Source organism: Xiphophorus couchianus, chromosome 11 (genome assembly GCF_001444195.1).
Source record: "Xiphophorus couchianus chromosome 11, X_couchianus-1.0, whole genome shotgun sequence".
NCBI classification, from domain to species: Eukaryota; Metazoa; Chordata; class Actinopteri; order Cyprinodontiformes; family Poeciliidae; genus Xiphophorus; species Xiphophorus couchianus.
The window spans coordinates 22,683,973-22,702,772 of record NC_040238.1 but is presented as its reverse complement, the minus strand read 5'-3'; the positions used below and the strand labels follow the sequence as shown (position 1 = coordinate 22,702,772).

At 40.3% G+C, this 18,800-nt stretch overlaps 2 protein-coding genes across 4 annotated transcripts in view; one reads left to right on the top strand and one right to left on the bottom strand.

Moving 5' to 3' along the window:
* Nucleotides 1–268: 268 nt before the first annotated feature.
* On the top strand, nucleotides 269–2,199 carry LOC114152642 (endonuclease domain-containing 1 protein). The gene is made up of 2 exons (XM_028030575.1): nucleotides 269–611; nucleotides 727–2,199. The coding sequence occupies exons 1-2, from the start codon at nucleotides 315–317 to the stop codon at nucleotides 1,333–1,335; spliced, it is 906 nt and encodes a 301-aa protein (XP_027886376.1). The 5' UTR covers nucleotides 269–314; the 3' UTR covers nucleotides 1,336–2,199.
* A 1,886-nt stretch (nucleotides 2,200–4,085) lies between these two features.
* Nucleotides 4,086–18,800, bottom strand: part of nlgn2b (neuroligin 2b) — an 81,298-nt gene continuing 66,583 nt past the window's right edge. For 2 of the 3 annotated variants that reach the window (XM_028032037.1, XM_028032039.1), the window contains 4 exons: nucleotides 14,787–15,052; nucleotides 14,516–14,669; nucleotides 12,711–13,077; nucleotides 4,086–10,615 (listed from right to left, as the gene is read on the bottom strand). In XM_028032037.1, the coding sequence (XP_027887838.1) occupies nucleotides 9,685–10,615; nucleotides 12,711–13,077; nucleotides 14,516–14,669; nucleotides 14,787–15,052 (1,718 nt within the window). In that variant the 3' untranslated portion in view covers nucleotides 4,086–9,684. The remainder of the gene's footprint in view (nucleotides 10,616–12,710; nucleotides 13,078–14,515; nucleotides 14,670–14,786; nucleotides 15,053–18,800) is intronic. The other variant, XM_028032038.1, reaches the window with a different exon arrangement.

The following is an 18,800-nucleotide window of genomic DNA, read 5'->3' as shown; positions in this document are numbered from 1 at the left end:
CATAAGTTTCATGACATCAATCATATAAGACTGGTATCTGGGTTAGAGGGTAATATTCACTTCAGAGATGAAGAAGCTATAATGCTACCAAAAAAGTCAGTTTGTTGCAAACTACAGGTTTTTCTTCAAAGTTTTTAACAGTTGAGTTCACGGGGCAGTGACATGCCCTTAACGCCTACATTAACTCAAGGCCTACTCTCTGGAAGCACACGTCCAACTTTGCATATCAGCTGTGTGACATTTAAATTATAACGGCAAGAGTCTCATTTTGCACAAGGGCAAAGGAACGAGTCATTGAGGAGACAGGCACAAACATGGGGATGTTCACTCCTTTGTTTCTTGCTCTTACAGCGTTACCTTACCTTTCTTTAGCAACTGTTGTGCAAGACTTCAATCATGTGGAAAGATGCAAGGACTCGCTGTACATGGGCACGCCGCCACGTGGGATTGTCGATGTCCGGCTGAAGAAGATCTGCCAACGCTACGCAGACAAACCTCGATATGTGACGCTGTACGACCCTCACAAACGGATCCCGGTTTACTCGGCTTATACCTTCAAGAAAACAGAGGGAGACAGGCGTGTGGACTACCCTTGGATGTACGAACCACAGGTTAGAGTCTTTTAGATTTAAATACATATGTTCATTAAAAGTTTCTCTTTTTTACAAAAAAATTATACATTGGTAGGACGTGAAAGAGAATAATTTATTTCTCATGTCCTCCCAGCTGGCAGAAATCGATGGAAATGGGAACATGTTGCCGTTCCCCAATGGCTACCTCCACATGAAGTTCGAGGACAGCCAGGCAGTACTAAACGACTACTCTGACGTTGTGCTTTATGAAAGAGGTCACTTGAACCCAGACCAGCACCAGTCCACTCCACATGACCGCGCTGCCACCTACACACTGACTAACGTGGTCCCAGAGATCCGGGAGTTCAACATCGGACCGTGGCGTGAGTATGAGGAGCGAATCCGAGTGCGCCTCAACAACTTCTGCCGTGGCACTGCCTACATCGTCACCGGAGTGACCACTAGGGGGAACATGATTCGTCGCAACAACCAGGACCGGGTGGCCATCCCCGAAGACATATGGTCCGCGTACTGTTGCACCGACTACGACCGCAACTCTCCCCACGACGTGCGCATCCTCTTCCCGTCCCATGCGGCCTTGGCCAAGAACGCCAAAGAGGGGAACAGTGTTCATGAGATGACGGTGCAGGAGCTGGAGATATTTCTGAAAAACCACATGGATGTTGACCAGAACCTTCAGATCTTCTATGACAACTGCGTCTCTCCCTCACCTCTCCCGCTGTACCTGCAGCATACCATCTGAGGGATATCCCATTTACCACGTGTTGATCTGTTAGACATGTGTATGATCGTGCTAGCTTCAAAAGTTTCTCCTAATAAGAAAGGTCAATAATATATTCCAGTAAAAAAATAGATAATGTTTTGATTGTATCAAAATTTGAAGGTGAATTTGTTTTGCTGTACTTTCTTGAGATCGACATGATTACACTGTTGTGTGGGAGGTGACGGAAATTAATTTGATAAAAATATCACAATCAACAATAATAAACCCTTTTGGTGTTTGTGTTTCTCAAACCAAAATATTTGACCAATTAGAACATTAAACTTTCAATAAATCCAGAGGTGTTGTATTTGCAGTGACAACAGATATGAATTAGTGAGTTTGGGGGTAAAATTTCAACCTTCTAACAAAGCATGAAGAAAATATTGACAACCCCTTTCTGTTAAACTTTGGGAAGGATAGGAATAGTTTTTCTTAATTAAACTCTTCCGGAGACTTCTATGGATCTATATTCAGTTTGAGTTTGTCACATTGTTTCCACTACGAGCAAAAAAATGATTTTATATGTGGTAGGAAAGTCATAAATATTCAAGCTTATCAGAGGAAATTAAATATACTCACAAATACAATCTCTCAACCTGATTGTCAAAAAGACACAAAGAGATATTCTATTTTCCAAGACACAATGTGAGCTGTCAGACCTCTCAAATAGAAAACCCCTTTATGTTTGCAGCAGTAATTTTCCACTGCTAGTTTAGTCACACTGCCATCTAGTGTGGGAGCAACAGTAGTGATTGTGGTGTATGTTGAAAATATATATTTTGCCCAATATATATAGTTGAATAAACATGGATCAGAGGATGGGACGGTCATCATTGTGAAACAGATGCTGCCAAGATATTTTGGAGTTTGAAATGAAAGTCATTTCAACGTGAATGAATGGAATTAAAGTCAGACTTCAGTTTGTGTAAATGTCTGTGTGGACACATAAGGAGCTGAGAGGACATTTTTTCTTCTTAAAGTAAAGGGCAGACTTACAAAGAATTGTTTTGAAAAAGAAAATAGTACAATAAAGCTACTGATTCTTGATGGGGAAAACAAAAGTAATAATAAAAATCATCACACACACACGCACAGACACACACATATATATATATATATATATATATATATATATATATATATATATATATATATATATATATATAGTCTCATGAATATTCAGTAAAAAAGCTCCTTCCATCTGTGCATGTGTGGGTTTTCCCCAGGTACGCCTTCCTCCCACAGTCCAAAACACAGGCATATTAGGCTAATTAGCAACTCCAAAATAGAAAAGACAGTAAAGGATGTGAGTGTGCATAGTTGTTTGTCTTGCATGTCTCAGTGCTGGCTGATACTGGTGGGATGTCAGAGCCTTCTCTGAACAAGAGGCAGTAGGCCCAGAAATTGCGCGAGTGGTTATTTATTAAAATGGTACATTACCAAGTAATCTATGGCCAAAAGAGGAATTTTCATACGCGGTCGTATATGTACCAGTGGAAGCTTGAAAGCATATTATGTTCCACAATACTAAACGAGAGTTAGATTGGTTTATCCTTGGCTTGTGCACTGCAATGTGGAGGAAAAACACCGCGTCAAACATGAAATTAGAAAAGGATCTTATTTAACTCATTGTTTGGGATGCTCCAATAAAAATCTACAAATGTAAAATCATACATGCTCTAATGTTAGCATTTTGTGTTAAAATGTTTAGAGTGGCAGATGACCCAGATTTGAGGACTTCTGGGTGATTTTACTTTCTCTGTAGTATTAGTACTGGTGTTTGTGAAAATGATCAACTCTATGCAAAACACAAACCACTTACCACTTTAGCATTTAGTTACGGTAGTATGTGATGCCCTTCTATGTTTTAAACAAAAATAGGAAGACTTTTAATTCCACTTTTAGGACTGAACACCACTTCTAGCTCTCATATATATATATACTGTATATACAGTATATACATGCATACATACATACATACATACTGTATGTATGTGCTTCTCATGAGCTTCATGGTGGGACAATAAACAATAGATAACAATGTCAAACCTATGTAAAAGAAAAAAAACATTTTATATGATGATTTCATATGATGAGGGAAAAAGCTATTGAACCAATTTTTCAATGCACTATGAGAAAAAAAATCACTGCCTCTTAAATCTAATAACTGGTTGTGCCACCCTTTTTAGCAATAAAATCCTGGTTTATGACAAATGATAGGTCTCTCTGCGTTTTACTGCAGTACAAAAGTTTTAGGAATGGTTTCATAACATGCTTACAGATGACGATTTCCACATGTTTTTGAATTTCTGAAGACCACAGGATGATGTTTTGCTATGATGTCTAGTTTACTTCATGTTGTCAAACAGGCTCTGTTGAGTTGATGTCTTGATTCTGAATGTCTGACATTAATCCTGCCTGGGGGTGTCTAGTGATAGCTGCTTATTAAATTGTATATTTTTTAAATTTGTCTGAAACTATAAATAAATCTGTCGGTGGGTTAAACACTTTTTCACATCACTTTGGGTCATCTGGGCTAGTGCTACATTAAAGCCTGAAAGCAAGTGATTTATTAAGCACCAAAGAACTTATAACAGGTCTAAATATGCAGGGACTGAAAGCAAATAGCTGCTGTAGACTCTTTATTTAATTGTCGTTCTGCCCTCAAGTGGCCAAACGAAGCATTGCAGCTTCAACAGGACTTTGGCCATAAAAATGATGGCAAAGCATTTGTTTAAGAATGTCTTTTAATGTTTTCCAGTTCAGATACACAACAGACAGTGTGTAATAGCCTCTATTTGAAATAGAAATATTAACTTTAATTCTCTCAACTCCTCGTTGTCAAATATGCTCCCTCTGTGTATTTTGCGCCTCAAGCAGGTTACTGAGTCAGACTAAATGAAACAGACAAACAGGTGCAAGCCTTCACTGTACCATCTGGCATCAAAAGTTTCAAGAATAGGATATTTGAGTCTGTGTAATGCCAATTGTCAGCCAACGTCAGAACTGTAGTGTAAACATGTAGACTTGGTGAGTGTGCTTCCGTTTTCTGTTGGCTGGTTTCAACCCTTGTTTCCAAAAGAAGGGGACGGGATAAAAACAAAGCATTTCGCTATGATTACTGCAGAAGCGAGGGTAACTGAAACTCACATCAAACAGCTGGGTCAACAATCCCGTTGACAGGATGTGCAGACAGAAACTGCAAAAGTTAGCAAAAACAACCACTATGAATATAGTTCGAAATAAGACCAAAAGAGCACAAAGGATTTCACAACCTTCCAGTTACGTGGGTATATACCGTATGCTCAAGACGACGTGAGACAATAACAACCAAGTACACCAGCGTCACAAATTGAATTTCTTGATTTACGGCTTGCTTTGAGCCAATTTGTAACAAAATCTGGTTTTTTTCTTTCTTCTGTCTCATTACTCAAATCCTTCCTGTTTCCCCTTCCTTCATCTGTTCTCTGCAGCTGTTCTTTGGCTTCTTCACCAATGAGAGACCTCATTTCATTCAAAAGCTGCCTTGTATGATTGATAGGACGGTGCCAAGTGTGCACGGTGTAATGCTTTAGACTACCGTAGATAATCACGAGACCTGGGCCGCTTGGAGCCAGAAAGCATTCCTTTTTCTGTTTGTTTACCTCAACCATGCTTTTGCTTTTTTTTTTTTATTTTTTAAATCATTCATGTATGCTGATAGATATTCTCATGTGCCCACCTTATAAGATTTGATCATGAACTCAGTTACAGTGCCTTGCAAAAATACTCACCTTTTGCTACATTACAGTCACAAACTTCGATGCATCTGATTGGGATTTATTGCGATGGAACACCATCAAGCTAAAGGACTAATGGTATTAACCAACAAGAATCCGAAAAATAGACCAAATGGTGGTATCCAGCCTTTACTCTGATGCTCTAAATAACTTACTCTAAATAAAATCCAGACCAACCAGCAGTGCCCAGAAGGCACATAGTTAGTAAAAGTTGGTCGAACCTGCTTGAGGCTGCAGAAGACATGAAACTGGGGTGAAGGTTCAATAAAAACCAAGAACTATGTCGGCATTACTTAGTTTTAAAGAATGAATTAAAAAATAATAAAAAACCCAGATCTGAATGTTATTGTAAATCTGTGCAAAACTGGTAGAGAATATCTAAAAAAAAAAAACTGGTTCTACAATAACCTGAATCAATGGAGGCTGAATACAAACGCATGCCAAAATTCACAATTGTGAAAAAAAAATTGTAAAATCATTTATAATTTTTCTTTCCACTTCACAATTTTAGTTTGTGTTGGTGTATTGAGCGAGATCCCTGCATGGAAACTTGTGGCTGCAATGTGACAAGTAAGTTCGGGGGGGGGGGGGGGATAGGAGGGGTAGCCCTACGAATAGTTTGGCAAGACATTGTAAACAACAGCTGATCAAACCGGCTATGTGTGCGTGAGCGTTGAAATCATGTTAAGACATCTAAACTTGCACCTGTTGTCTCAAAGAAAAAAATTCCGGGCCAATCACTCCAAACCAAACGACAAAACATAATATTTACAAATTCCAGTTTGTTCTCGTACACTTAAAAATAAAAAATAAAGTTCAGTTTGTGTGGTTCTCTTTGTTGGTTTTTCGTCCTCCCAGCTCGCTCCAGCCCAGCGTGAGGGATGGCAGTCTGGATCCGGGAGCGTCGGCATCCTAAGCACGCGGGGGACGCAGGACGTTACAGATGCTAATCCCAGTCGCCTCGCTTTTTTCTGGTACAAGGTGTGAGTAACGTCAGGATTTTCCCCACCACCTAACCCCCTGCCCCCACCGCATCCTCTGCGCATTTGACGGATCACACAGACTGTTTCGTCGTCGTCGCCAGTGAGTCACTGCTTCTCACCGCTTCAGTGTTGTTCTAATGTCACAGTTTTTCCTTTTTGTCTTTTCTCCTTTTTTTTTCCATCCCCCCCAAATATTGTCCGGGGTACGACCCATCCTTGTGATCAGTTGTGCGAAACAAGTGACACAATCATACAAGGCTCTCATCGTTTTGTTTTTGTTTGTTTTGTTTTTTGTTTTACCATAAATATATATTTTCTTTTCACCCGCCGTGCCGAAGCGAAAACCATGAGACGACGACAAAAAAAAAAAAAAAAAAAGAACAATTGAGTCGTCCTCAGATGCTTGAAGCATTAACTTAATATCAGTCACATACATGACCCTTGCTTGGATTATTCATGTGAAGAAGTCATGTCTCTGTTTTTCTTTTTGTAACGTAAAAAGTGCTTTCCTCGTAAGAGGCTGAGAGACAGTGACTGTGCAAACTTGACAGCTTTAAAAGAAAAATAAAAAAAATGGGGGGATTAAAAATAAAACAAGGCTTTCATCAGTCTCTGGTAGTCTTGTGGCACAGCCGCGGTGTTAGTAAATGGAAAAAAGAAATAGAATAAAATAAAGAGGGAATATTTACTCTCTTTGTTATAATCATAGCTTTACACAATATTCATCTCTTTAATACTTTTATACTTTCCGAAGTACCACAAAGTGCAGCTGATATTAAAATAGAAAATGAAATATTTCCAAAAGCAAAACAATTCAATGGAAAATAACCAAACAAGGCAATCGAAATTATTGAAATGAAAACTCTGCCCCACACACACAAAAAAAAAATCATGCAACTATCCCACACAGCAAAGTAGTTAATAAAACTTCATATATTTTCTTCTTCTAAATGAGGATATATTGAATCTGATTTCCTTTTATAGAAGAGACCAGCACACAGTGCAACATTGAGTGTAAATAAAACACAAAGTGTGTGGGTGTGTGTGTGTGTGTGTGTGGTTTGAAATGAAAGATAAAGGGGTTGGCACTTTCTTTTGATGGGGACTCCTTGTTTTTTTTTTTCTTCATGAGATACAGTCAGGACGGACCTCGGCAAGCGGTCCACCGGACGCCGGCCAAAAAGGAACTTCATCACAGTACTTGGCACCAAGAATGCTGGTAAAAACGAGATATCAGAATATCTTTTTTTTTTTTTTTTCATTCATATCCTTACAATTTATTAATAATACATCATTTACATTTCTGTTTTTCATTTTTTTTGTATAAAAGACTCTAAAAGGAAAAGAGAGTCTAGAAGTGACTGAGAGAAGGAGGACGCGAAAAAGAAAAAAAAAAGAGCTACAAGAGTGGATGCATGGGCAGGAGGACGGAACGGCGGCAAAAGCGTGGGGAGGACTCACTTGATCTGAGGTGGAGGAAAGAGACAGAGATGATGAGTGAGGAACAAGGAAAGTGATGGACATGAGTGGAGCCTGGGAGGTGTGGATGCGGTGAGTTCTTATGGGCAGCCTGGATTCCAGGCCGCGTCCTGCTGAATGGGGTTCAGCTACTTTCTGCGAGGCCTGACAGGTCAAGTCCCAATCTGGAAATCTGTAGACATGTGCACCCCTGTGCCCCCCAAAATGGAAAAGTTTTAACTGTTTTTAAACTGAATTTTAAAATGCATTGTGGGTCTTTGCCTGCCGCTGCGGTAGACCTGGCATGAACATGTACAGCTACTATCTTCTCCTTTTCTCTCTGTAAGTCTTTTACTTTTGTTAACTATCAATAAAACCCCCAAATTAAGTAAATCTTAAAAAAAATAAAACTAACAAGAAAAAGCTTATATACTTTTGGCAGAAGTATTTCCACATTGTGGGATTTTTGTTTTACGGACCAACACAAAGTAGCCTCTGTTATAGAGTGGAAGGCAAATTGTACATGGTGTTCCATTATTTTTTTAAAAAAAGAAGAAAAGTCTGAAAGTGCTGCATGTGGAGGATATCTAATAATGCACAATGCAACCACCACTGGTGGTACCTTTCTCACAACTTGTGCTGTTTAACCTGCTGAAGTCAAAACGTTTTACAGCTTTTCCAGTTATTTGGTAATCGAATAATAACCCAGGAATTAAGCACAAAAACTGCTATTAATAATAGCAGTAATAATACAAGCTAAAGTCATATTTCACTGCAGCAACTTGTTCCCTAAAGGAGATTGTAGGGAACATGCTGTGTGTCTGTGACTGAGTGCAGAGATTCAATATAGAAGTACAAATTATTATTATTTTAAAAAAATTTTTTGACAGGAATAATCTTTTTATGCACCGCAGGCATTCTGGATTTTGAGATCAAGACTGGTGAGAAAGACTGGACTTTCCTCTGCTCCACTTGTAATTCACTGACTCCTTTTTGTTAATATTTCAACGTACAAATTTATAAATCATGCAATGTCAATGACCTAACACAACAAACACATGAAAAATACAATTGTACTACTGTTTTAAAGTTCTGTAAAAAAAATCTGATAAGATTATAATACTAAATGATGATGCTAATGTGGTACTTGTTCCAAAATTAAGGTATGTGGCACAAGTTGTCAATCCATGGCAAGACTTAAAAAGAATAATTTTCAGCACACTTCTTAGATTTTTATAACCGTGCATTATTTTTCTTCCACCCACAATTAGGTATTACTTTATGTTGGTCTATCAAATGAAATCTTAATAGAAACCGTTAAAGTTTGTGGTCGTGACAAAACGTGAAAACGATCAAGGGGTAAAGACACTTTTCCAAACCACGGTGAATATTGTAAATGAATCCAAAGTAGATTTAGTCATATGTGGCTGTCAAACGTCAGTTCTATTCCAAGCCTCGGCAGTATATTTCACACTATACAGTAATCTCTAAAATCACAATGCAGAGACAGCTGCTGGAGCACTGTGCTCTGTATGGGGTGCCAAATCCCCCTTCCAGATTGGGCCTTTTTAAAGCTGCAATTTGTAAGCTTCAAGAAACCAGCGCTTTATGACAGACAGCTTGCTGGGACATATGCTGCCTCGCACAAAGCTGTTTGCTACTGTATGATCTTCTCCCTAAATGAATGACAATGTGTGTTTGTACTCTTTGTTAAACATTGCTCCACACTGACACGAAAGGAAACGCGTGTACCGAACTCCACGTTAAACGTCTGACTGATTATGACCCCTCTTCGAGGGAGCTACGGGTCTAAAGCGGCGTGACCGAGCAACCTTTCCTAAGCACCGAATTTTCACTGAGCTATTACACGAATAAGCGTGATGACAAGGGTGCTTTCTCCATCCGGTCCCCATTAAGATGTGATAATAGCTTAGAGGTATTTCACCGCTTCAAATCTTACAAACTGCAGCTTTATCTGAGGGCTTGATGAGGGCGAAGATGTGAAGACGGCAAAGAAGGTTGGGGGTAAAACAGGTGAAGTTGGAATGGAGCAGTTTGTGTGGTGCATCTTGGTGAGCCCAAAGGAGTAGCGGAGCTTGTGCCTGGTCCTATACGCGGGTAGTAGAGTGTTGGTGAGGCAGGGCATTGTTGCTGTGGCTGGGAACAGGTGTTGACGAAGGGGCCGGGACAGGAGGGTAAGTGTTAAATGGGTGGAGCGGTTGGATGCTGCTGATGGTACTGGGGATCATGGTGATGGTGTTGGCGGTCATCAGTGGCACGTCCTCTGGTGCCCGCCTCAGCGCCAGCGTGTAGTCAGGGGGACACACGGGAGGACGAAGAGGTTCCAGGTCACCGTGGAGGGCACGGGAAGGGAGGGGTGTCCCGTGCTCCAGCTCCACCCTCTGCTGCTTCATCTGCAGTGACATCAGCTCCTCCTCCTGACTGAGCGCTAGGTCGTTGTGCGGTGGGGCGCCCACAACTCCCATGCCGACCCCCATGCCCATTGTTGTGCCACGTTGTGGGGAGAGCCGGCGGTGACGCCTCTGCATGAGTTCGTGGCGCTTATCCCGTTTGTAGTAAAGTGCGGCAAAAGCCAGCACGTTCAGGAAGAGAAGCGACGCGCCCACGGCCACTGTCACGCTCAGCTCAGTGGAGTAGTCCCTCGTTTCACTTGGGAAGGGAGTGGGGCGGGGTCTCTCTGAGCTGTCGGGGTCAGGTTCCGACGGGTAGGTGGACACCGGTGGTTTTTGGGGCGAAGAGTTGACGGGAGGAGGCACCTTGCGTCGGCCGGTGCCTCCAGTCGGCAGTCGAGTTGTGACTGCGTTTAAGAGTTCTTCGTGCAGGCTGTGGAGATGCGGCACAAGCTCAAGCCAAAAAGCAACCTTGTTGGCACGGTAGTTATCTCTGACACGTGGCTTCAGGCCAATATGCAAGTACTGCTTATCTTTGGAGCTGAATTTGGTCCAAATCACCTCCTCGAAACGGTTAGGCTTAGTGTGAATGAATGTTGTGTCCTGAGGAACAGGCAGATTAGGATCCCTGGAACAGAAAAAGGAGAGATTCAAGGGTTGTTTTTTTCTGTTAGATGACAGTTGCTATCATTCACTGTTTCTAAACAGATAAACATCCGGTGTTAAAACACAGCGCTCTATCAAAGAAGTTGAAATTCATGCCAGTTTTTTTTTGGAGAACATTTTGTTTTGCTGTTATGGAATTTGTTGCTTCCTGAGACATGGACGGACTGCAGAAACCACACACTTTTGTAGCAGTTAACAAGCTTCTGGTGTTATTCTTGGTGGATATTTGACAACTCTCCTTGACAGAATTGGTAGAGTTCATACAAATTGCATTGTCTTCAGCTACTTGCCTAGCTTTTCACCTTTGTCAATACATTTTTAACAGCATTAACATTTGGGTTTTTCCATAAGCTCAATGTTAGCCTGATTAAAACAGAAATGTATAAGGGTACATTCCCACCAGCCCTGTTTAGTCCAGTTTAAGCACATTCTAGTTTGTTTGCCTAGGAATTCAGGAGGTGTGAATGACCCATCGAACTCTGATGCAAACTAAAAACATGGGTCTCAGTTAGGCTGAAGTGAACTCTGGTGCAATTCAAATGCATAAGTGAATGCTAATTGACCCGAGATGGGTCATCAGGTTGAATGTAGTGAAGGGTTTTCTGGTTAAATGCAACCAAGATAAACGTGCGAGTCTCACACTAGTCTCACACATAGTTCATAGACTATGAACTATAAAATGGTTCATAGTCTTTGATGAACGAACAAAAGAGAAATCAAACTGCTAAAATCTCAAGCCACACCATTTTCGTTTACATTTCATGAAGAGGCAAAATGTGCTTCAGAGGTTTACAAGTTGCTGTGGTACATTTAAGCAAATGTTAAAACTTGCAGAGTGGTATGCATAGCTTTGACCCAGTGTGACTTCCAGAACAGTCAGAATGAACTAAAACGTTGGCAACCAATTTTTGATTTAGAAAATCATTTTAGAAAAGGATGCAAGTGGTGTAGCTATTCTGCTGTGGAAAAGGAATGGTTAAAACGAGCCTGTTAAAAGTTCACAAAAGTGATTTTGGATGAAAACGTCTCGCCAGATCTGCACATCCAGCAAGTTGTATGCTAATTAAGTCCTCTTTTAGATTAAATATATAAAAAAATCTGTTTTAATATTTTTTATTTGGGTTTAAGACCTGATTGAGAACTAATTAGATATCAATATGTTGTAAATCTTTGAGTAACACAGTAAGCAGTGGCAGATCTGATCATTCATGCCTCGTTCTGACAAGAATCTTAACAGAAGCTCCTGATTATGTGTCTGTACATTCATGATGTCATCTGCTGTAGTCCTGCCACACGATTAACTGATTAAAGTGTTACACAAATGAAATGCTCTGCATTTGAACAAGACTTGACTTCAAAGGGAAGTGCCGCAAAGTGTTATCTGCATAATTATGAAGTATTCCAGGAAACAGCTGTTCCACGCTTTTTAGGGTATCAAGTACATTGATGCTTGTTCATGTTCGCTTGTGTTGCTAAAGTGATTAGAAAGAAACGAACACCATGGGAAAAGTCGATTATAAAAAAGTGAGTGGGAAACATTAATAAAATCCATGCAAGCCAGAGTTAATGCAAAGTGTTTAATCATAAAGAGGTTCTCTTCCTCATGAGATCAGACAGAATATCAGTTTTGCAGCTAAGCTCGTCTTCCACCAACATCACACTGGTGTAACACGCAGCACCATTCATTAATATTAGCACCTAAACATATTCCTATTTAAAGTGAGAGCAGCAAATAAGTTTCAAACAAGTGGAACTGCAAACAAAAAGCCTAGTGAAGGTTGATGTGTAATCTATCACTAAGCATGTTAAGGGCCTTCATGAAGACGATGATAAAAACATCTCCAAAACTTGCTCTTGGAAAGAGTTTAATATTGCGGGTAAAAAGAAAATCCCCAAAATCAGTGACATGTGACCAAATCGTCACAGAAATGATTCCTAAACATCTAATCAGTAATTTCATTGCCCTGACTCTATACACACCTTTACCTGGTGAGTCAATAAGCTATAAATGTGGCACTATGTACTTCAATCTTTCTACATTTTGGTCTTTAACCTACCCTGTCTTTGCGAAGTTGGTCCAGTAGGTCATGACCACAGCGCTGAGCATTACATCGTTCTTGGAGAAGTTACAGGGGAAAAGATCAGTGGCTCCCACCATGGGAATCCCGAACACATAGGGGATCTCGTCTCCATGAGCGGCGTCCGCCCAGTCCGGCCGTGCCTCCGTCTGACAGTGGTGGTGAAACGTGTAGAAGTAGACGGGCGACTGGAACTCTGCGTGAAGCTTGGCTGTGGCGACGGCCGGGGCCACCCACTGGTGGTCTGTGAACAAAGCCAGGAGGGTCTTCCTGCGCATGTCGCTGTTGTCCCTGTCGGCCCAGTCTGTGTACATGAACTTTATGGTTTCCCTTAGAATATCTTTACCTTGGAAAGAAAACAAAATTCAATGTAAGCAATCATTTAATACCAGAGGGTGTGGTAATTTAATACAGCTGTAACAACATGTTCCTCATTGTAAAATGGAGGCAAATAAATAATACTAAGGAAAGGTATCAAATATGCAGTAAATGTATTGATCTTAATTAGCTTGTTAAAGGGTAAGGATTGTGAACAAAACACTGAAAGATTATGGTGAAGTTTCTCGAAAGTTGAAATAATAGGCAAGAGAAAACCTTTTCTTTTTAAAAAGTTGGTGGCAGTACAGCGCTGGATTGAAACAAACCACAAAACTTATGAAAAAATGTATTTTGCTGTGACAGGAAAAGAGTCGAGACATTTGGGAACCATCCAGCCTATTAAAAATTAAACACGGTGGTGGATAGTTGATGATTTGAGCTTACTTTGCAAAAGATAACTCCTCTGTATTTCCTAACATTAAAGGTCAGGCCGTCCGTTCAGTAACAAAATTGGGCGATTCAGTCCAGAAATGCCATTTTTGACCCAGGTCTTTAACAGCATCAGTCTTTTAACATTGTCCAATGGGGTTAATAAGTCCAGCTTCAAGTGTGTGTAACAACCGTCTAACGGTGCTGCTGTTGCTGATCTGATCAGTTTTCTGAAGTTTCCAAACATCAGTTGTTGTTTAAAGCTGCTCTAACAAATTCAACCCAAAAATATTTTTTATTGGCACTGCGCCAGTTAAACGACTCATGTAACTGAGAGTCACATCCATCCATCCATCCATCCATCCATCCATCCATCCATCCATCCATCCATCCATCCATCCATCCATCCATCCATCCATCCATCCATCCATCGTTTTATTTCATTTTGTCTCGCAAGAGCTGGCATTTTACATACATAACCTTCACTTCAAGTTGACGTGTTAATATTGTGGTATGCACAAATAATAATAAAAAAGGTGCATTGTGACAAAACTAAACAAGGAAACTGCCTTCTTAGGAAGAAAAATTGTAGAGATGAATTAAAACACTTGGATACTTAGTCAGTAGAATAAGCACCAGCCCTAGAACCACTGGGGTGGAGAAGGTTAACAAAAGGACAATTATCTCAAGGAGTAAAGCAAATCTCCTGCAGAATATCTGAAAAAGAACAGCAACACCAGAGATCAGGACACTATGATGGCGATCTATATGGAGGTCAGCATAAACAACTGAACTCAGGAACTGTTATTGGAGTCAACATTTCTCTGATTACTAGAGACTGATAAGATGCTGCCGAAGGAAATTCATTCAAATTATTTCTGCTACAATATGACAAGTTTTTCATAGACCTTCTCTGCATTTTGATTCCAATAGTTGCTATAACTGGAAACTACAAAAAAAACGCAAAAGAGGAAAAGATACAGATATCAGCGAGGGACTAGTTAGCCATGATAAGGTAAGAGAGATTGTGATCTGACCATCAGGGTATCCATACAGGTTGTCCACGAAGTTTGAAATCGTGTAGTCGAACGAAGCTGCAGAGATCCCATCTTCTCCTTCACTGTCATCCACAAACTTCAAGCCTTCTCCCTGGTTGACGCCCAGCAGTATGTCATAGTTGAGGAACTCGCCCTGAAGAACACACGTCAGGAGAGGACAGTAATCTAAACACACCGCTTGTTAAAGGAACAACAAGAATCTGCCACAGTTCTGCAGGATCTTTTCAGATATTCGCAAGTCATCGTCAACCTGCTGCATGAGGATCTCCGGGTCGTCCGGCACCACGTCCCCGTCCACCACGGGCCCGAAAGCGATGTGGTAGCGGGCGGGCTGAATGTCTTGGTCCACCAGCTCCCGGAAACTCTTCCGCCGCAGACAGTCCACCAGCTCTGCCATGTCCCCCAGGGTGCAGCCCACCTTCTTGGCCAGAATCTTGGTGTAGGTCAGAGGTCGGTAGTTGACTGACCAGCTGGAAATGGCTGAGCCGCTCTGAGCGATGGCCCTCTGGAACAGGCCTGCACAAAGCAAAACCACAAATTAATACACATGCAACATGTATGCTCTTCTGAGTAGCATTTTTTCCCCCTTCCTTTTGTTCAGCAACTAAGGAGGCCTTTAAGGCCTTCCAGTGTGAGTGCTTTAAATAATGCACATCCTGGAGAAGGAATCGAAGACTATAATGTACAAAGCGGGCTGAGACGCATAACGTGCTGCTTTTAACAGCTGGAGAAGATCATTATGAACATTAGTGAGGAAAAAAAAAAAGGAGTGTTTTCCATTACATACAGCGAGAGTCGGCAGCGGCAAAAACAGTGACAAACTCCGTACCCAGCTGTGGGCTGATTGGATGAAGCGAGAAAGACTGAAAGGAAGCGAGAACTCCTCGCACTGTTGCACCGATGCACAGTTATGTAAAAAGACTTGCTGTCCCTCTGTTTTATCTGCAGATTCTGTCATTAATAATTAAGCCCCCCACACCCCACCCTCATATTCTGCATGTGCCCCACCCCCGCTCCTCTCCCTGTGAAATCAATTAAGAAAGCCTCTCAGCTGCAGCTCCAACCCCGCTCCTTTATCTCGTCTCTCCTCTGCAAACACGTAACATGCTGTACTTCTTAAAAAAAATAAAAATAAAGAAGAGAAAAACTCTTTGCCGCACTCTGCGCTGTTACGGCTGATGTTCAAACGAGCAAATTCATGCGGTACTCCTTTCATTTGTTGGTGCAAAGCAAGAACCGTAAAAACTAGCACGGACGTTTTCCGAAGCTGCGCAGGTTTAAGTTAAATTATCACTGGCATTTTGACATGAAAAAACAAACTTGAGCTCGCAAAAGTGTGTCTATGCGAACGCTCACAGACGTTTTTCAAGCAGCAGCTTTCATCTTTACCGAATTTGATCAGGATTTTATGTGACAGGCGAAGAAAGTAATCCATACTTGTAAAGTAAAAGCAAATATAACTGTCAGTTTGACAAAACTAAAAATCTTTTTTAAAAGAAATGCTACATTCATTGATATTCAGCCCTCTTTTACTCTGATTCCACTCAATAAAATTAGGGAAAAAAACTCATTGCTTTTGACCAATGTTTTTAAGAGGCACGGTGATGTAAAGTTACAGACCACAGATCTAAAGTTTTAAATTTTATGTGACAGCAAAGATGTGGAAGGCTTTTATGGGGGGGAAAAAAAACAAACCCTGTCTTGAACACGCCATTCTTACTGTAAGACCAGATGGTGGCAGCATCATGCTGCAGGAAGGCCTTTTTTTAAAGGAGGCTGGTCAAAGTTGATGGGAAGATAAATGGAGTTAAATACAAAGCAAACCAAAAAACTAGTCAGAAGCAGCTAAAGACTTGAGATTGCAGTCAATGTTCGCAATCCTAAAGAACCAGAGCTACAATCGAATGGTATAGATCAAAGCATGGGTGAAAACATTTTTTAACTACATGTGTGATAGCCAATGCAACATAAAAAAAAAGGTTTTATTTTAAGATTATTGTGAGCATTTCTTCCCTCTTGACTGCACAGAGGACTCGCTTCTTTTTGCAGATAAATTTTATTAATCTGTCCTGGGTCACTGAGTCAGTGTGAAGGTTAACAGTAAAGTAATAATCTGAAAGTTTAGAGCACCATTCTCTCTCTCTCTCTCTGACTCTCCTCTCAGCTCCAGCAAACACTGTCACATGAGAGGATTAGTGGACAAACATCTGGTGGGTGTTTTAGAGACGAGAAGCTGTCAGTTTCATTCCATAATTTTCATTTATCCACTTCAAGAGTATAAATTTACTCAACAAAACCCAGTTTTATAGTTTATTTTATTGTCAGTTTACAGACAAGTAATAGCATGGCGAAAAAAATGATGAGTTTAGTTTGCGATTGCCGGCTCACGTGGCGGACTTTTCTGAATAACACAACTCAAAGTGGACCGAGAGCTAGCAAGAACGTTTGTCTTGTGTCATCCCTAACACAAGACGATGACACATCTTGTGTTATCATCTTGATAACACAAGATTTCTTCATATTTTGCTTCAAATTCCTTGTAATTTTTTTTTACTTATTTTTTTTCCGTAAAGTTTGTCTTTTTGAATGGACTTATTCCTCAACTTGGAACCACATAGTGCAAAAATGACGGGTTACTATTTTCACTTTTCAACTTTTGGTTGGAAAAAAAAATAGCTTTAGACAGTCTGAGCTACAACTTTCTATAACAATAATACATAAAATATATTGTGGAGGAGAAGTAGTTACCAATAACCAAGCTAAACGTCCTTCATCCTAAGTGATACAAGGATGCTGTGTTGAATATGGGTTGAAACCCAGTGGATACTCTGACTTTTCATCTGACAATAAAAGTTTAGATGTTACATGTTTTATGGGTTACCAAGAAGATTGAACGTAATTTGTTGGACAGACATTTCTGACCAAGTAATTTCCTGCAGCTGTTACAGACACGTCTCCCCTCCTTGGGTATCTGATTACCTAATAACTCAAAGGAAGATTGTGCTTCATCAGTTTATGAAATGAGAAACTTTATTTCAGCCCATCATATGCTGTACATCTACTAGACTTCTGCTCTATTGGCCAATAAAGTGCACTCATTTAAAGAATTTGACTTGAGTCCTGCACTCTCAGTGTACAGAGTAATAAACAGCTTTGAAAAAAAAATTAAAAATTAAGACCACTGCAAAAATTTCTTAAAAATTGCATGTTTATAGTAACCATTGGAAACGTTGTACTTTATAAAAATACCCACAAAATGTTCATCCTACTCAAACTCATAACTTTAAATGTAAAATCAAAGAGTTTTAGATTAAATGTGAAATTACTTCTTACCTTTAAAATGATCATAGGAAAGCCTGTCTACTTTGAAGCAACAACAACAACAACAAAAAAATGAACTGAATGCGACTTGGACTAACTGATTCTTTTGAGTAAACTCATAAAAGTTTCAGATTTTGGCTTCAAAAACCTCGTGTGTCTGTTTGTTGTAGAAGAGATAAAAGCAGAACTCCTGAGTGTAAACGCCCCATCACAAAGCACTCGGGAGCAACAGAGATGGCTTAAGGGTGTTTTGGTCCACAGTCGAACTTAGTCACGTTGAGCCGACATGGATATCGCTTTATTCAGCTGTATTATGTTTTCAGATAAATATTTATCAGGCAGCATATATGACAACGACTCCCAGTGAATCTTCAGGCTGCGCAGAATCTGCTAAAGCACGGCATCTGAGTCATGTCATGGGTCACTGCATTCAGAGCTTGTTTGAGTTCAGGATGAACAAAGTGTTTCAAAGAATAGATTAATTCGGAATATGTGTCAGCAAATTGAATTTAAAGGAAGTAAATGCTGTTTTGCCTATTTGCTCTACGGGAAGTAATCAGAGTGATAATCTTAACTAGATATCCGTCTCTCTTGTGTTTCCTTCTCATGCTATGTAGATATGGTAGCTGTGTGTGTGTTTGTGTGTGAGCTTGTGACTTCGTCACTAAGAGAGCAGAGCTCTAGCTTTTCCTCCACGGAATAAAACATATCCTTCTAAATGTCGCCCACTAACAAACGGATGAGATTAAACTGCAGATTAGTCTGTTGAATCTGAAAAAGGGGAGAACCTTAGCTGTCCAGCAAAACTTGAAAATAATTTTTAGATACCTTAGATGCTTATAAGAAAAAAAAACAACTAAAGTTTATACCTGTTGATCTTTTTCATGTGCAGATTTCACTGACTAGACCAATACAGAATGATGCATAATTTCAACATTGTTGA